This window comes from Olea europaea, chromosome 19 (assembly GCF_002742605.1).
Source record: "Olea europaea var. sylvestris chromosome 19, O_europaea_v1, whole genome shotgun sequence".
Taxonomy (NCBI): domain Eukaryota; kingdom Viridiplantae; phylum Streptophyta; class Magnoliopsida; order Lamiales; family Oleaceae; genus Olea; species Olea europaea.
The window spans coordinates 5,502,650-5,522,515 of NC_036255.1; the positions used below are offsets into that span (position 1 = coordinate 5,502,650).

General features: G+C 28.3%; 1 protein-coding gene across 1 annotated transcript; it reads left to right on the top strand.

Moving 5' to 3' along the window:
* Nucleotides 1-3,059: 3,059 nt before the first annotated feature.
* On the top strand, nt 3,060-3,512 carry LOC111368399. Its single transcript, XM_022989625.1, has one exon. The coding sequence runs from the start codon at nt 3,162-3,164 to the stop codon at nt 3,366-3,368; it is 207 nt and encodes a 68-aa protein (XP_022845393.1). The 5' UTR covers nt 3,060-3,161; the 3' UTR covers nt 3,369-3,512.
* Nucleotides 3,513-19,866: the final 16,354 nt, after the last annotated feature.

Genomic DNA, 19,866 nt, shown 5'->3' on the forward strand with positions numbered 1-19,866 from the left:
AATAGTGGTAGGGCCCGTCACAAGATACCAAGCACAACATCAATATCTAGTCTTTGGACAGAGATATTGACTTGTAAGCGGTACTCTTGGCGTAGTGATCAAACGTTGACGATAAAACAACGTGTCAATCAATAAACCTTTCTTTGGACCGATTTATTGATCACACATTAAAACAAATAATCGCCACACGTTTATCACCACAGGTGCACGTGTATTTGGCTAAATATTGACCTTCCTTTGGGCCGACCAATATTCTCATGAATAACACGTGCACAAACACTTTTTAACATTCTAGGTTAGTTAATTTTCACAAGAGAGGTTGCTTTGGCAACATATTGCTTCAATTAACTAACTTTCGAATAGCTTTGGTTTTTAAAACAAATGCCAAAAAAAAAAAAAAAAAAAGTTTGGAACGTGAATTTGATATTTTGATTAGTTTTAAACTTTAGGGGCCTTAGGATTAATAATTCAAAACTTTAAGGGGGCAAAATTAATTAATTTCAAACTTTAGGGGTTGAAATTAATAAACTTGAAACTTTAAGGACCAAAATTAATTAATTCAATACTTTAGAGGATCAATTAGAACAAATTTTAAAACTTTAGGGGTCAAAATTGACCAATTCAAAACTTTAGGGATCAAATTTTAAAAATTTGAAACTTTAGGGGTCAATTTGAATTAATTATGAACTTAGGGGCCCAATTTGAATTAATAATTAAATTTTGAGGGCTTTAATTATAAATTCAGAACTTTAATGGCCCGAATTAATTAATTTTAAAACCTTAGGGACTGAATTATTAAATCCGAAACTTAAAGGCCCAAATATCAATATAACTTAAAGGTTAGGGACTGAAACCTTAATTTTATAACCCTAACCCTAATTGCAACCAGGGGCCTCAACGTATTTAATTTACAGAGGAGGCCCCCGCCCCCAAAATCAAAAACTGAAAAACCAAAAAAAAAATTTTTTTTTTTTTTTTTAATTAAATCTTAATCCGAAACTATAAAAATTCCAAATTCCAAATCTGAATTTTCTTAAACTGAATAAATCCATACGAAAATAATAAAATTATACCGCAAAAATTTTCAAATTTAACAAAACATATAACCAAAAATTGTTAAATCTGAAAATTTCAAAATATATTGCAAGAACCAAACTAAAACCTTTGATTCTCAATGATTCAACATGAAGAGGCTCTGATACCACTTGTTGGATAATTTAATACTTTAAAATGTCGGATCTTTCATGTTAAATCATCGAGAAATATAATAATTAAAGCGGAAGCATACCTGAATCTGACATGATTAATGCAATATGGATTTCGCGGTATGATCTTCCAAATCTACACGCAGTCTCCTTTTCCTCTCTGTGATGGGATGCAGTAGAGAATGAACAATAATCTGCGCGTGATCTGGGGACCATAACCTATTTATATGAGGATGCCCTTTGACCTAATTCGGCCCATCATAGAATTAGGACTTGGGCCCGGTCTCTACACATATGTAAACCCATACTTTAATTGGACACATTAAAGCCCAAAACCGAAACCTTATTAGATCACTTTAATTGGGCTCAACCGAATTCGATAGCCTATAATTTAATACACAATTATTCACACATACAAGCCCATCTTTAATTAAAAAATTCTTACAAAACATTGTATTGCAATTGTAAGTGTTTACCTCGTTTTCAAATGAATGCATTCGTAAATATTATTGTTAGTTTTGTTATAGTCTTTCTAAATTGTCGAGTTTAATTTCATATAACTAGCTGAGTTAGTTAGAAGAATCTTCAAGTTTGGCTAGGAATGTTAATGTCGAGTTAACTCTATCTAAAGTTGAGAGTTATCGATTTATCATGTCTTAAGTTGTGGCAAAATTAGAGGTCAAGCTAAAGATGTCGCAATACAAAGTGACTTGCGGTGAGATTTCGACCATATTGTAGTGTTCGAACCAAGAAAACGCATGAAGAAAAAGACAACTTAGTTCATTACCTCAATAAATTCATCATAACTATGAAATACTTGGAGCATCTTCAATACTTTCCATGAATTGTAATCTAGGTGCATATAAATAAAAAGACTTTCAATAAATGTGACAGACATGAATATACAATTTAAATTATATTCATCGCCAATGAATTTCATTAAAAATTCAAATTTTATTATTAATGATAAGAGAGACAATAATAAACATGAGAGATAAAGAGAGTGAAAGAAGTATTAAATTAAAATAATGCCACCTAGCATCAAGTTTGATTCAAGCCACATGATCTTATGTTTAAATTAATTTATCATTTATTGTCAAGTAATTGCCACCTAAACTCGTGCTTAATACCCGTGACAATGAATAACATTACTAATTAGATTATGATGACTAATCCTCTTGATAAAGTCTGCATTTTTCTTATCATGTTATCTAAACATATTCACAAATATGTTGAATTGGAGAGAAAATTTTATAAAACATCGTCTATTTTAGTTTATGCGAGCACCTTTCAGTGTAATCCACATTGTTGTCAATCACATATACTAGAATGACATCCATGTGACAATTTACTAACATAATTATCTTTTCTAGTATAAACCCATAGCCATTCCACCCCACGAAAAACTTTGTTTAATGAATTAACGTCACTAAATAATTAACATTCTCTAGTAAAAATACACAAATTAACATTCTCTAGTGAAAATACACAATGTCAGAAGACACTCCCAAACAATAATTATTCTTCTTGATTAAAGAAAAACATATGATCAAACGTATAATCAAAGAGATTAGTAAGTGTTATATTATTCTTCCATAAGGTTCAAGATCAAAATTTTGGAAATTCACAATAGAACAAGAATAAAACAGTCCCCCATTTTTTTTTTCCTTTATTTTTTTCCTCGTACATAGATTCCATTATTATAATATTCAATTCCGTTGACTGTTGAAATTTAATTAAAAAATAATTCTAAACTCATTAATTAAATTTAAATATCAGTTTCTTGGGTCAGAAGTCAACATAAATATCCAATCCAATACAACTGGTCTATTCACCACCATCAAGGCATCAACCACAATCTTCTCAAGCCTCCTATATAAATAGGTACCCTCTCCTACATAAAAACCCAACTATACCATTTTGTATTCAAATTCTTGACATAAAAACAAACACAAAATGGTTTGCTTCTGTTTTCTGGTTGATCAGACAAGAAAGGTGAGGAGATGTAAACCAGCTGCCGGCATATGCTCCCGGTGCGGCGGCGGCGCTAGCGTTGCCGACATGAAGACTGCAACGAGGTTCTGCTATGTACCATTTTATGTGAAGACTTGGAGAGCCATCATGTGTACTTTCTGTGGCGCTATTCTAAGGTCATATCGATGAAATCCTAATTTTCTAGAAATAATATCTATGGTGCACGGATCTTACCGTCTAACCGTTAGTACTCCGCATCTTGACAGAGTTTTTAACAGCTATGTTACTACTATTTGTTTGTTTTAGACTTTAGTCCATTTTCTTCATTCTTTTTTTGACAATGATGAATTGGAGATTAGCTTTGTGCTGGATGAAGTTTCAGATTATTGAATTAGAGGAATTGGATGTACTAATTATTAACATTTATTATGGGAAAAATTAGAAGAAATTACTATCTATCTCGTTATTTTTCCTCTTGTTTTTCATATTTTACATAATAACTTTGTAAATAAATATTTGATCAATTGTTTAATTAATTTAATACATGAAAAAGGGAGGAAAAAAGGCTACTCCATAGGTTACAACTCATTTGTTACATTCCTTAATTATTTCATTTTTTCTGACTAATGCATTGATTTATTGCAGTTATTTTCTTTCTCTTTGTTTTTTCTTGTTTGAGCATTAATTTTTCTTGTTTACTTGCTTGTGTACATGTAAATGTTTTATTCCTCTTCGACGTTGGAAGCTATAAAAATATATATGTTCATAAAAATGTAATGATAAATGGAAACTTTTTCTTCAACAATATTTTCGAATTGTGAATTCATGATATATATACACTGTACATTCTCTATTTTCAGTCGAAAATCAAATTAGATAAACCAAAGGTGTATTTATATACAATATAATCAGTGATATAGGTTTAATTAAATTAAAGAAAAGAGCAATTACAAATTTGTCTAATTATTGTGTACATTATGTGGAATTGAGCATTCTATGGGTGAACGCGGTTCAATTTGGACGGTTTGTGCTATATTTTCAACTTAAACTATTTTATACGGTTTGAAATTTTTCCAAACCAAACCAAACCAAACCATAATTTGTGGTTTGGTTCGATTTTAATTCGCGATTTATCTATCGACATTATAGTAATATATTTAGAGCCTGTTTGGGAATGATTTTGAGAATTGATTTTTTGACCGTTAAGAGAAAAGTGGGATCCACCTGTGAGAGAAAAAGTCAAATATGACGGCTGAAATAGTGAAATAATGGTCAAAAAATCAATTTTTTTGGTGAAAAATCGAGCCCAAACAGGCCCTTAACATAAATTAACACATAAGCTTAAATGAAAACAAATAATGTTAAATATTAAATTATATTAATATTTACCACAAAACCCATGTAAATTATTTTCAAGGTTGGTTGTTAAAAGATGTTAGTAGAACAAATACATCTTTTTTCATTTTTATTTATTTTTTCTTATTTGACATTCATATTGTCATATAGCAGTTAGAAAATATAGAGTTACATTTTATTATTCTAGTTTGGTTAAAACTTTTTAGTCTTACTAGTGAGATGTTAAATAATGATTGAATGAGATATGTTTGAATGTATAAAGATTGGTAGAATTTCGGTTTATTGGGAATTGACAAATTTCATTTTATAAGTATTTTATGGAAGTAGAAGATAGTAGTACTAGTTAGAAAATTTTAACATGTTCATACAATCAATATGTTTCGTCCTTCATACTTTTCATTAATCATGTAGGCACAAAAAATGTTATTTTTCTATCCAAATCACAACTCACAAATGTATAATAAGTTCATAAACATAAATTAAAAGAAGAACAACGGAAAAATAGTTTGAATGACAATTTGAGACTTACTGAAAGAGTCGATTTAGGTAGAATTTAGCACACTAACAGGCAAAGTCAGCTGGCGATTCGTTCAGCAATAACAAACAAGCCTCAAATGTTAGGGAAATGAGAATTTATGTTAGTGCTTTTGAAATTTTGGACGTGATTTGCTAACATAATTTTGTTGAATTATGATTTGGATTGTTAAAAATATATGTTTTTTCTCATTTCATATGATTCTAGAATAATTTTAATTTAGTGTAGATATTGAGTGAGGATAGGTGTTGTGAACTTGTTAAATTATAGGGTAATAATGATGAATCTAATTTAATTTCCATGATTAGTTCAATAGGCTGGTTGTAATTTGTATTGCTTAATTGGTAATTTATTATTATTATTTTTTTAATAAAAAGTGAAAACTATAAAAATTTTAAGTTAATAAAATTAATATTTTAATTAAAAAATTTAAAAATGGTTCGATTCAGTTCGGTTCGATTTTGTGAGATTTTTAAAAATCAAAACCTAAATCAAATCATTTTGAAACAGTTTGGTTCGGTTTGAGGGAAAAAACCATGGATCCACGTGGATCCGAACCAACGATTTCAACTTAACGATTTCGATTCGATTTACGGTCTCGTGGTTTTTTTTTTACATAAAACTTGAAACTTAAAAATTAAAATGAAAAATGAAAAATGAAATTTTTTAATATTTAATTTGAAGCTTTTTATAAGTTATTTTTTCCAACTATTTTGTCCCTAACTAGATAAGTTTGGGCGATTTATATCTATTTTCACTTTAACATTTTTTTTTTTTTTTCCGGTTTTGTTTTTTTTTTTTTTTTTTTTTTTTTTTTTGTGCAGCCCTATTGAGCACCAACTCAATGAACCTAAATTTTCCGTTCTCCCAAAGGAAAATTTATGTTCATCAACATGTTTAGGTGGGTTAGGTGGGATGACATAAAATTGCCTCCTTTAGTCACATTAATTGTGCCACGAATCACATCATAGTGCATACCAGGCGGTCCATATAGCGCCCTGCAATCAAGGTTGTTAAATACATGACTCAAGAAATTAAACAAAATTATGCATTCATTGAAATACCGAAGTACCTCTGAAACGGTCATAAATTTCGAGAACTATAACTAAAGTTCTCTTACTACGTCAATAGTAAGAAGCTTTTATCTTATGTATTGAGGATAGAAGATCAATTCTATTTGTTTTGAATAACCTTGAGGTTGACAACATTGTTCCCAATCCTTCCAAAAGTGACATCCGTTATTCAAATCATATCCCAATAAAGAGAAAAAAATATTTATCGCTTACCTCAAATTATGAAATAATTGCAAGATAAATAAAATATAGGACTATTTTACTACGATATCACTTCAATAACCCGTGTGCTCTATAAATCATATTTTAAGAGGAAAAAACGACTTGTTACTTACCTCAAAACTCCGAAAGAATTACAAGATAAATAATAAGTCATTCATAGATTAAATTGTTACATTAAAAAAAAAAAAAAGGATTAAAATGTCATTTGCTAGCTAGTCATACGTCTGACTGGTACATATGGTTGTCTAATTAATTGCTCACATGCCTCATCAGTCTTGCGGTTGGAGAAATATAGCTGTATATTTGCTGTATCTATTTAATATTGTAACGTGTGACTGTGAGAGAATTCATACATCATGGGGTCTCTGGGCATAACATAGTGGTGCAAAAGATAAGAGTAAGGTAGTATCAACCTTACTGACAGTCGAAATATGAATGTTCGATTCCTGAGATATGGAATTGAACTCTTTGTGAGCATCAATGTACGGACAAGCTCTTGTTCCCTGACTTGTTGGGGCACATCGCGCGATTTACTTTCCTCACGATGCTCCAGGGGCGGAACGATGGGGTTCAACCTTTTTATTTTTTTTCTTGAGAATTCATACATCATGGGAATTCTGAAGTTGACAGCTTTCTTCATTTATTTTGTGCTTCTGGGTTGTTCACTGTATTAACACCTTTTTACTACTGATGGGTTGCCAGTTTACGATAGTAATTATTATTTTTTTTTTTTTTGCACCATTTATTTCAATCTATTTGCATGACTATGTTAGGTTGTTTTCTTTTTAGAATAATGCTACGTAATGCTATAATACCAGTTTAGGTGACATTATGTGATAAATTCAATGAAAGATATAATTAGGTGATACATAGACAAGTACTAAATAACATTACTCTTCTTTTTAATATTCTTAGTGCTTGTTTGGATTCATTATAATTTCTTATTATTTGAAATCAAATTCAAATTTTAAGTACACATTTATAGTTAAAATAATGTTATTTGCAGTCACTCAGTATCGTAGTCACTCTACGTGACATACATACAACTGTTAATGATTTAATGCATAAGATAATAAAAAATTACCACATTAATATATCAAATCACTAATCGTCACATATATGTTACATAGAGCAACTATGACAATAAGCTATTACAAATAACATTACTCTTATAACTATTATCCACGTATTATCTACATATTATGTGTGATATCCTTCTTCAATATAATCAAATTATAATTTTTCCAAGACAAGCACTTAATTTCATTGATATATATTGGCCAATTTTTTTGAAACTAAATATCAATCAGAAGCGCGAGTTGAACGAAAAGAGCATTTCCTTGTATTTAGACAAGAAACGAAAAGGGAGCAATGAGTACTCCCCCAAAACAAATAGGCTTGGTTCGCCTTGCAATATTCATGGCTCGACCTTGAGTTGCGTACTAATAACAAATTTCACGGTGTGTAAAAATGTGTGTGGAATTATCAATACTAATGAAGTTTCATTCTTTTGTTGGTTAACATAACATCAAACAAATATTTATTTTATCTCATTTCAAAGTGATCATAAAAAAATTTACCAACAAATCTTCATGTTTAAATAAAAAATTAACAAAATAAAATTAAAAAGAAAAAGACACTCCTAGTTTCTTAAGTGATAGAGGGATGACCTTAAGACTCCTATATAAGGGAGGTCAGTGGTTCTACTCCACGAACTCCACCGAGGTAACATGAAACTGGTAACGCATAAATGATAGCGCGAGCCGTAGTATGGACCAAGGCCAAGTAAAAATAAATGGTGCCTAACAACCCCCACAACTCCTAATTAGCACAATGACCCACGTATGGTGTCCATTAATTACCAATGCCTGCAACATTTTGCAGTTTTAACATGGAAAATTCCACTGTACTATTTCAGATATTAATGCTAGATGAAGAAAGCTTGAAATCGAAAATATCTGTCTGTCTTTTTTTTTTCCCCCTATCCATCGTGGTTTTGGATTGAAAAATGATGAATTTTTGTTTAAAAGGAACAACTCCATTCCTACTTAGGCTAAGATATCAGTTATTTAAGCAACTTTAGGATTCAAACCAGTATAAAATCGACTTGCACAGATCTTTATTTATTTATTTTATTTTTTTGGGGGGAAAAATCGTCTTCTAGTATTGCGCAGCAGAATAACTTTTCCTCTTTTATGTGACAAAATGGGATATTGATAAAGCTTCCACTATATCACAAAAATAGAATTACAAGAATCACAATAACATCAAGAAAAAGAAAATAATTTCTTGGTTAACTTGAGGCACTTAATCTCTCTCTATTTTTCTTTCTACACAAGGTAGAATTTTCACACAATTTTCTCTCTATCTTTTCTAATAGAGGCTCTCTAAATTGTGTTCCAAGAATGACTGAATGACAAGCTCTCACACTATTTATAAGCAAATGTTGGATGAAGGAAGAAAATTTGGACTTAATTCTTGTCAAACTTTTCCATTGATTGAGGAAGCAAAATTGGTTTTCGCTTCCTTAGAAATTTGATAACATTCATAGTAAAATTGATTTGGTCCACCTTACATGTGGCTGACCACACAACGAATTTAGTACGATGTTCTCTTTCTTGTTAGAATTGTTTGATTAGATTAGGTTGAATTAAGCTAGGGTTCTCACACCTAAATCAACTGGAAATAGTTTATAATATTTCAAAGTTTCAATAGTTTTTATGAGGTCAATTATATTCACGGTAACTATAATTTACGACCCGTTTGTCATGGCTTTTGAAAAGTTAAAAGGGGTTTTTGAGACTTACAAGCTATTTTTGAACCCCTTTGGCTAATTTTATAAGAGTGCTTTTTTTAGTTAGAAGAATTTTTAAAGGAATTTAGTTCAATGTGATTTTCTCTAAAAACACTTTTGAAATAAGAAGCTCTTTTAAGAATTGGTTACAAAAATACCTTTAAATCAGGAGTATTTTGAAAAATCATATGAAAAGTGTAGTTAAGTGAGACTTTTAATTAAAAAGTGATATTATTTTTAATTAAAAGTGATGTATGTCCCTTTCTCTATCATGGAATCTTAATTCACATTTAACACAATACAAAATAAACTAATATCTAAAAAAACTCTTTTAAGCAAATTGAAAGCTTAACGATAAAATGTATTGTTCTATTAGAAATTGATTATGTGATATTAAATTAAGAAGTGGCGTAAAATGTTATGTCAATTTTTATTAAATTAAGCTTAGCTGAAAATGTACTTGTCTTTGCGTATGAATTAAAATGATGGAATTTAAAACTGAATGTTATATCACTATTTTTTTTTTCCTAAAGAAAGTCTCATACTAGCTATCTTATTTTATTTATTTATTTTGATCATTAAATAAATGCATACAAGATCTTTATGAAAATTTAAATATGAATACAAATTCAAACTTTGCTTTACATTAAAAAGAAAGATGATATGATACTTTATTTGTCTTGCATATGAATTAATGTGCATTAATGTCTTCATCTGTTATGGAGGAAAATTTCACTTTTTTGAAAGAGATAACTGTAAAATAAATAAATAAATAAAATCATGTCAATTTTTTATTATATCACAACACTTTTGAGTACGATTACAACTATAAAATTATTATTATTGCTTTAAGTTATTACAAGAAACGGTGTATTATTGTCATTTTTATGCAATCACGTCAATAAAATAACTGGTGTACCCTTATCTTTTTACATAAATTAAATTAGACAACGAAGTTTTGGAATTCAAAATATATGTATATGTCATTTTTTTGAAGGACAACAAATTACCTATTTTTTATTTTTGTGTTATATCTTTTGGCTTATTTTGGGCTATATTTCTTCACTCGTCGGATGAGATTTTTGTAATCTTTTCAAAGTATTTACGACAAACTTTGAAATACATTTTTCAGATTTAAAATTAATAAATGATTAGTTCATAATAACAAGCCGAAAATGGCCACAAGAATTGAACTTAATAATAATGTTTTAAACTTCATAAAGTTTTCCATTGATATTGATTAGTAAAAGAAAAAAAAAGAAAAATAATAATAATCATGATTTTGCATTCAATAATTTATGCAAGATATTTTTCGATATTTAAACATCATCCATAACGTATTTATCATGGTCGCATTGCAAACATCTAATTGATTTTTGAATCACTCAAAATAGATAGTCATAGCGTAAAATATAGCGTCAAACTCGAAAAAAAAAAAACTAATAATAACACTTTTAAGAAGTGAAAAAATTTAGATTGGAGAGTTTGTGCGCATATGTTTTTGGATGAATTTGAGCATAGCGTAATTAATACGGCGATTAAAGATATAATTTAATTTAATTTTATTATTCTAATTATTTTTTAAAAAAGTAACGAGCCTAATTATCTCTTAAAAAATTAGTTTTCAAAACTTCTTCAAAAAGTTTTTCTATAGAAAATAAAAAATAAAAACAAAAGTCACATCAAACGTGCCTTTACTTTAAAAGGGTATTAAAAAAAGCTTTGAATTCTTGGTAGGGTGGATCCATGATTTTTGTTACGGGGCTGAAATTTAAGAAAATTTATATAATAAAATTTATGTATCGTTATGAAAAAAGTGAAGAGAATATAAGAGTTAAAATTCAAGTGTGTCTTTAATTGAGAATTAAACAAAGTTGAATGTGCATTGCACGTTATTTTAAAATTACCATGGAGAATTTGATGAGTCTCGGACGAATTAAAGAAAATAAAATTTAGCATAAAATTTTAAGAGAAGAAAATTGTACTCAAATCTTACTCTTAAAATTCAATTTCTATGATTTAATTTTTTTGTAATGATGAAATATTGTGAATGAACAATCTTTTTATATTACATTTGATACATAAAAGTTAATTGTAAATAAATAAATTTAAACACCCATTAAAATTTCTAAATATATGAATATGAATAAATTCATCTATAATAACTCTAAATTAATTTAATTCAAGTTCATCAAGTGAAAATGCATTGAATCTAGATTAATATGAATGTTAATTAATTGAAAATTAATAACACGAATTTCATAAATGACAATAATGATATAGTATATATTACATACCGAAAAACGAAAAAGTAAGATATTATTGAAATAATCAAAAAATGATTCTTCCTTGATATAATATTTTAATATATTATAGGTTAAGACCATCCAACCATATTTATAGGGTCCAAAGTAAGAGTTTCGGAATGAAATAGATTTTCTAAACTAGATAAAACTTATTTATATATCATAATTACACTAAATAATTATCTCATTATTTTACAACACCCCTCTTGATGATTATTTGTACAATAACTGTCTCGTTAAAAATAGTACTGTTAATTGTTAATATTTTAGAATATAAATAAAATGCTGACTTATTAAAACCTTGTTAGAAAAGTTTAATAGGACAAAACCTAAACTGAGAAAAAAGAGCACAGCTGCTCATCTAATAAAAATCATTGAAGATCTTTGAGTCGACGCATTTCAGTCTTGTGAACCAATTTTTTGAATGTAGATGTTGGCATTGCCTTTGTGAATAACTTGAGCGAATATGTTGAATATCGATACCTTCATTCTTCTGAAACTCATGTGTATGAAAGAATTTTGAAAAAATATATTTTGTCTTGTCACATATGACATAGCCTTTTATGAGTTGGGCAATGCAAGTTGCATTGTTTTCATACAAAATTGTTGGATTATCTTTTATTGAGTTACCTCAAATGATGCTTGGCTATGATGGTTCACATTCCTTAACCATACACATTCTTGGTTTGCTTCATGAATCGCAATAATTTCATAATGATTTAAGGATGTTGCTGTTCAAGGATTGCATCACAGATTTTCATAATATAGTTGTTCTTCAAACTGTAAACACATATCCTATTCGTAATTTAGATTTATGTAGGTCAGAGAGACAACCTGCATCTACATATCCCACTAAAGCAGATTCCTACTTTTGAGAATAAAATAATCCTAAATTAATAGTAACATTTAGGTAACGAAAAATTTGTTTAACACTATTCCAATGTCTTTGAATTGGTGTAGAGCTATATCTTACAAGGAGATTTATAGAAAAAGCTGTGACGGATCGAGTGCAATTTGTAAGATAGATTAATACAAGACTAAGAACATTTTCTCTATCTTTAAGTGGACAAAATAGATTTATTTTCACATCAAGTGATCGAACAACCACAAGTGATATTAATGGATGTGCATTGTCAATATAAAAATGTTTTCAGATTTTTTTTTTTTTTTGTATATGTAGAATGATTAATAAATAATTCCTGAAAAATATTCAACCTGAAACCCAAGACAAAATTTGGTTTTTCCCAAATCCTTCATCCTTAATTCACTTTTTGAATAATCATCAATTTTATTGAGCTTTTCAGGAATTCCAATTAAATTTAAATCATCAACATAAATTGCCGAAATTGTAAATCCCATATTTGTTTTCTTTATGAAAACACATGAGTAGATATCATCGTTTTTATAACCCTCTTTCAACAAATATTCGCTAAGACAATTATACCACATACATCCGGATTGTTTAAATCCATATAATGATCATTGCAATTTAATTGAGAACGTGATTCTAGAGCGTGTATCGTTTGTTCCTAACACTTAAAATCTTTCAGGGACTTTCATATATATAAATACATATATCACTATCAAGTGAACTATATAAATTATATATATATATATCAAGTGAACCATACAAATATGCGATTACTACATCCATAAGACAGATATCAAGCCTTTGTGCACAGTCAAATTAATTAAGAATCTAAAAGTGATAGGGTCCATTACAGGAGAATATGTTTCCTCATTATCAATTCTCGGTCTTTGTAAGAAATCTTAAGTTACAAGTCGGGTTTTGTATCTTGCAATTTTATTATTTTCATTTCTCTTTCGTATAAAAACTCATTTGTATCCAACAAAGATTACATTTTTAACTGTTCGAACAATAGGTCCAAACACTTTACATTTCTCTAAGGAGTTCAATTCCGCATGCATAGCTTTTTTCTATTTTGGCTTATTATTTCTATTTTGACTGTCTTTAATAGATTGTGGTTCAAGATTCTCGTTTAGCAAGACATCAAGAGCCACGTTAAAGATGAAATATTGTATAACAACATTATTTCGTTCTCATAATTTATGAGATAATATATCATCATTGAAATCTCATTATTTTTTGGGCACTTGTGGTTCTCTAGATACTATATTTTCAAAATTTGATTGATCAATTTTTTTTAATGTTATTTCTTTTGAAATTTCTAGTTGATTTTTCTCCTGTAAGTTTCTTTTGCGAGGTACATAGTCTTTTGAACCAACTAGTCAATCACGCTTCGAGCATATTTGAGATTTATTTGCTACAGCAAATTGTCCTGCATGGACATCAATTTTTTTGGAAAATCTTCTGTCGTATATATGATTTTTTTTTTTCATATTTCTTGTTTCAACAAATATATTAGGTAATTGATTTGTTACTCTTTACAAATGAATAGCTTTTTCAACATCTTACACACATTGATTGTTGCGGGAATCAAAGTGAAATAGAATTGTTTCATTACAAGAAATTTTTCCTTATTTTTAAGAATGTAGTTTTTTCCCTCCCAATGTTGGGAAAATTATTTCATTAAAATGACAATCTACAAAATATGCAATTAATTAATCACATGTTAAAGGTTCAAGATACCTAATAAGGGATAGTGAATCAAAAATCACATAAATCTCAAATCTTCATTGGGACCCATTTTAGTACATTGTGGAGGTGAAATAGGGATTTGGACAGCACAACCAAAAAATTTGTAGGTGAGAAATATCAGTTTCATGACTAAATGCGAATTACAAAGGTAAATATTGATAATAAACAATTGGTCTAATACGAACAAATGACACAGCATATAATATGGCATGACCCAAAATAGAAGCTGGGGGTTTTCTTTTCATAAGTAATGATCTAACAATAAGTTGTAGACAAATTACTCCGCTAAACCATTTTATATATGGACGAGCGCAACCAAATGTTCAATAACAATTTCAATTGACATGTAATAATTATCGAACGTTTGTAATCTAAATTCACCAGCATTGTTAAGAAGAATAGTGTTAATTGAGTAATCAAGAAATTGCTTTCATAATTTTATGATTTGAGTAAATAGTCTAACAAAAGCTACATTTTTAGTGGTAAGTAGGCAAATATGTGACCATCTAGTAGAAAAATTAAATAATACCATAAAATAACATATATATTCATTAATTTTTTTTTAAAAAGTTGGAGATTCAATATTGATCTTTATAGTCGAATGTTTAATCACTAACTTGCCTTATAAACAAACTACACATGGACATTCATTAGGTAAAACGATCTTCTGGTTCTTTAAACGTTGTCCATGTAAATTGTTTATTATTCGACACATCATTATAGTCCTTGGATGTCCAAGTCGATCATGCCAACTTTTTGGGTTGACAAACTTCTAGTTCGTGATAATATTTGATTCAACCGTTTTTATAAATGTAAAATACATGCATGATGAGAGTGCGTGAAAATTTTCTTTTATCTGCTTCTTGTTAGATACAAAAAAATTTTATGTAAAAATATTCAACATTATTTTCTTATATAGTCTCAATATGATATTCATTGCAACGAATATTTTTAAAGCTAAGTAAATTTAGAAGAAATTTGCTAGAATCAAGTGTATTGTCAATATATAGTTTTGTATTATTTGGTAAAATAATACAAGCTCTTTCGGAACTTTCAACAATATTTGATGCACTTGATAACATATTAACATTATTTTTCTGTTAATGCTAAGTCCAAAAAATAATTTTTGTCTCCAAGAATAGTATGTATAGTTGCACTATCAATCGAACAGGTATCTTGAAAACTCATCATGAATCTATAACAAAATAAATATATTTAAAATACTTGAATTTAAATTTGAAAGAGTAAACATAGTTCAATATTGTAAAATCAACCATGCATAATAATTTTTTTTTTTTTTTTGCGAAATGTAAATTTATATTTCATAATAAATTTCTAAAATAAAGGAAAATATTAAAAACATATAAAATAAATTAATCTATTATCCATAACACCACCCCTATCTAATGATCAATATTTCCATTTGGATTGGTAAAGAAATTGAAGACATTCAAATGAGTTACATCAATTAGACCATCATAATCAGCAAAATTTGTTTTCACTTTTCCTTTTTCCTTGATTGATTTTTGGTAGAGATCCACAAGATATTATACTGTACGATAAGTACGTGCCCAATGCCCTTTCATTCCACATCTGAAGTAACTTTCTTCTTGCTTGTTTTTAGATTTGCTACTTTTATGTACTTTGTATCTTTTGAAATTGTTGCATTGTTGTTGATAACTTTTTTCAATATTTTGTCCATGGTTTATTTTACGTGCAATTTCGCATCCATGTCCAAATCAGTGTTCATGTCCATGTCCATTTCTACGTCTACGTCCACATCCTTCTCCCTGTCTTGATATTGTATTTGCTTCAGACAATGATACAGAACCAATTGGACATAATCCATAATTTTTTATCATCAGTTCATTATTTTGTTCAGCAATAAGTAGGCAAGATATAAGTTTTGAGTATTTTTTTAAAACTGCACTCATGATATTGCTGCTGTAGAAACGCATTCAAGCGTGAAAGGTGGAAAAAATATTCTCCAACATATCTTCATTGGTGATTTTCTCTTCACACAAAGATAATTTTGAACAATTCAAAATTGTACTCACTAACAGCTTTAAAGTCTTGCAAACGAAGATGCATCCATTTGTAGTGAGCTTTGGAGAGAACTATAGTCATCTGATGATCAAATCTTTCAATTAATTTTTTCAAAGAACTTGTGGATCTTTCTCAGTGAGGTATGCAATTTTTAATTCACCGTGAAGATAGTGACAAAGATGATGAGTGTTTTTACACGATCCTGCAAGGATTTTTTGTTTCTTTCCTTTATTGTCTCTCCCAAACGTTTTGAAATAAGATCGATAACAACATTGAGTACCAATGATAGATAGTTTTTGTTATATATGTCAAGTGCTGCAAACTCAAGTTTTATGATGTTTGTCATTTGATTAATTACACAATAAAGAAAATACATTTAGTTCTAAAAAATATGATTAAACATCGCATAATAGTTAATCAAGCAATATTAACATGAATAAGTTATATGTTTCCCTTCAAGGATCAATACAAATTTAAAATAATATGTTTTTCGAAACATCTGCTACTTCGGGAGCCCGTTGTATTTTACTATTATTTTTCAAAAGAAATATATCAATATTATTCTGGACTATTAAAAATATAATTCATGCTCTTTTGGAGCAATTAATATTATTTTGGAATATAATAAAAATATAGTTCATGCTTTTCGGGAGCATGCAATGTTCTTAGAAATATTAATTATAATGTTGTGTTATTATAGGACAACAACAAGCTATTTATAATACTAGTCGTGTTACGTGTATTGCACGAGATTTGTATTTGCTATGTTTTCATTATCGTAGAAATTGTAAATTTTTGGAGAAAAAAATTTGAAAGTTCAAGTAAATGTTTTTACAATTTTGAACTAAAAAATAACAATAAAAAATCTCCATTATCTAAGACAGAATTCTTGAGCTTAAAAGAAATTATAAAAATATGCCTTACTCTCATAATCTCATAGGCATAAAGGGAAAATGCATAAAAATACATGTCAAAAAAAAAATATTTTGATTTTTAATTGAATTTAAATTTTACTTACCTTTGGATAAAGTATTCTAGATTCTTCACTTTTGTCGCACTTACCAATTAATTTTTCCGTCTCAACTGCCTTCAAAGTCTAATTCTCAACCTCACGGAAAAATAACAGGTTTAAAGGGTAAATCTTGAACTTAAATATGAAATAGAAGATGAAAAGATGCACTTGTAGACACTTTGGACACAGAAATCGCGAGGTGGCATGAAATTTTTCCACTATAGAGAAATGAATACCAAGACAATGAGTTGCATGTATGTTTCGATAGATAAAATGCACTTGAACAACAAAGAAATCAGTATAAACACAATAATTTTTAGGCGATCAAGAAATAAATGAATATGCAGAGAGATCAACCACAGTAAGTGCAAGAAATGAAATCACAAGGACATAAAAATCCTAAATATTTAGCTTTAACTTCAAACAAAAATAATACAAGTCATAAAGAAAAAAATTACACATTCGAACCCTTACTCTTCATCATCAACTAATAAAAAAATAAATAATAGATTGAAACTGTAAAATTTCAACCAAAAAATGGAGAAAAAAACCTTCAAAGCCTGATGTCCAACTCAAGTATAGAAGATTAAAAAGCATTTTCGAACTATCAACACTTCAGCAACAAGATAATGCCTTCGAAGACTAAATCTCGATGTCACCAACAACAAAATTAGCAAAGACAATAAGTGTAAAAAATAAAGCCACAAGGACACTAAAATCCTAAACCTTCAACTTTAACTTCAAATGGAAACAACACTGTTCACAGATAACTAAATAACACATTTGAACACGTACTCTTCATCATCAAATAATAACCAACCAAATAACAAATTAGAATAGCAAATCTTCAACAAAGAGAAAAGAAAAACATTCAAAACCTAAATTTTCAGCTCAAATATAGAAGACAAAAAATAATTTTTGAATTTTCAACACTTTAAGAGTAAGAAAACACATTCGAAGAGTAAATCTTGAGGTCACCAACAACAAAAATAACATCTTTAAAAAGTAAATTTCAAAACAAAGACAATAAGCGTAAAAATAAAAAATGAAGAAGAAGAAGACAAAAGGACACTGAAATCCTAAATTTTCAAATCTAACCTAGAATGAAAATAACACAAACTTACAAACAACAAATAACACGTTAAAACCCTAGATATCCAGTCAACTAATAGAAAACCAAAATAAATCTAAACAGTAAATTAAAAAACAAAGAAGAACAGTTTGGAAGCCACATAAACCATCATTTAAAAAAATAATACAAACAAAGAACTAAAGAAGGAAAAAAAGGAAACAAACTTACCTGTTGGGAAAAATCAGCTTCAAATATTGAAGTCCTAAATGCCAAGGAAAAAATTAAAAATAAATAAAACAAATTATTTTATACACAAAATAGGAATACACAGAAAAAGAAAATGAAAGGTTGAAGAATTTAAATATGGATTACCTGAAATTCATATTAACTCAAAATAAGATTTTTTTCAAGAGTCAAGTATTATAGAGACCAAGTATTTGAAGAGAATTAAGAGAAGAGAGGGAAGTGTGTGTGGATGAGAAGAAGCAAAAATGGTGAATTTGAAAAGGCATGGTCGGGTAGCGTATAAAAATGGAGAAAATGTACTATGTCGATTCATGTTGAGTAAAATGTCTTCGTTTTGCCATAAGTTAAGACAAAACGACGTCGGTTTGTCCATAGCAGGAGGAAAAAAATTAAAAATGAAATTCATATGCACAAGTAAAAACAAAATTAAAAAAAAAAAAATTAACTTGGAAGTAGATCAAGGAAAAAAGGCCACAGGGAGTGAAAATAATTCATTACTGCAGTGACTTCCCATTCACTTTTTTATATGGTAGTGAAAAATTGAAAAATTAAATTTTATTTTGAAAAGAAAAGAATTAAACATAATTTTAAATTGAAAAAAAATTTATCTATAATATAAATAAAAAAAAAATTCTCTCCGTGCATGGAGATGGAGACATTGTCTCCATGCACAGAGAAAGCATGGAGACATTGAGTCTCCGTGCACGGAGAAACTTTTTTTTGTTTTTTTAGTATTTGTGTTGTTTACATTATATATATATATTTTCAATTTGAAATTCTTTTCTTGTCAATTTTTTACTTAACAAGCAACTTCTTACATTTTATAGAAATATTTTCTGCCTTATCATTAGTATTATTATTTTTTAATAATTTCAAACGATATTTAATTTTATAGTAATCTTTTTATTAATATTTAATTTAAAAAATAAAATATATCTAAATATTACTTTAAATTTTAAGCTAACTTGGTGGGAAGTAAGAAAAGTTGTGTGTTGTATAATAAAATATTACGGAGAGAAAAGAATTAAAAAGAATTTTAAATTAAAAAATATTTTATAATGTAAAAATTAAAAATAAAAATAAATAAATATGTCTCCATGCATGGAGACAACGCACGGAGATTTAATTTATTTTTTTTTTGTTTTCGTTTTTTCTTACATTATAAATAATTTTTTTCAACTTAAAATTCTTTTTAATTCCTTTCTCTTCAATTTTTTTTTTTTTTTTTACTCACAAGTAACTTTTTACTTCTTAGAAATATTTTCTGTCTTATATTATTAGTATTTTTATTTTTTAACAGTTCCAAATGATATTTAATTTTATAGTAATCTTTTTATTAATATATAATTTTTTAAATTAAATATATCTAATTATTATTCTAAATATTTGGCGATAGATGTGGAAA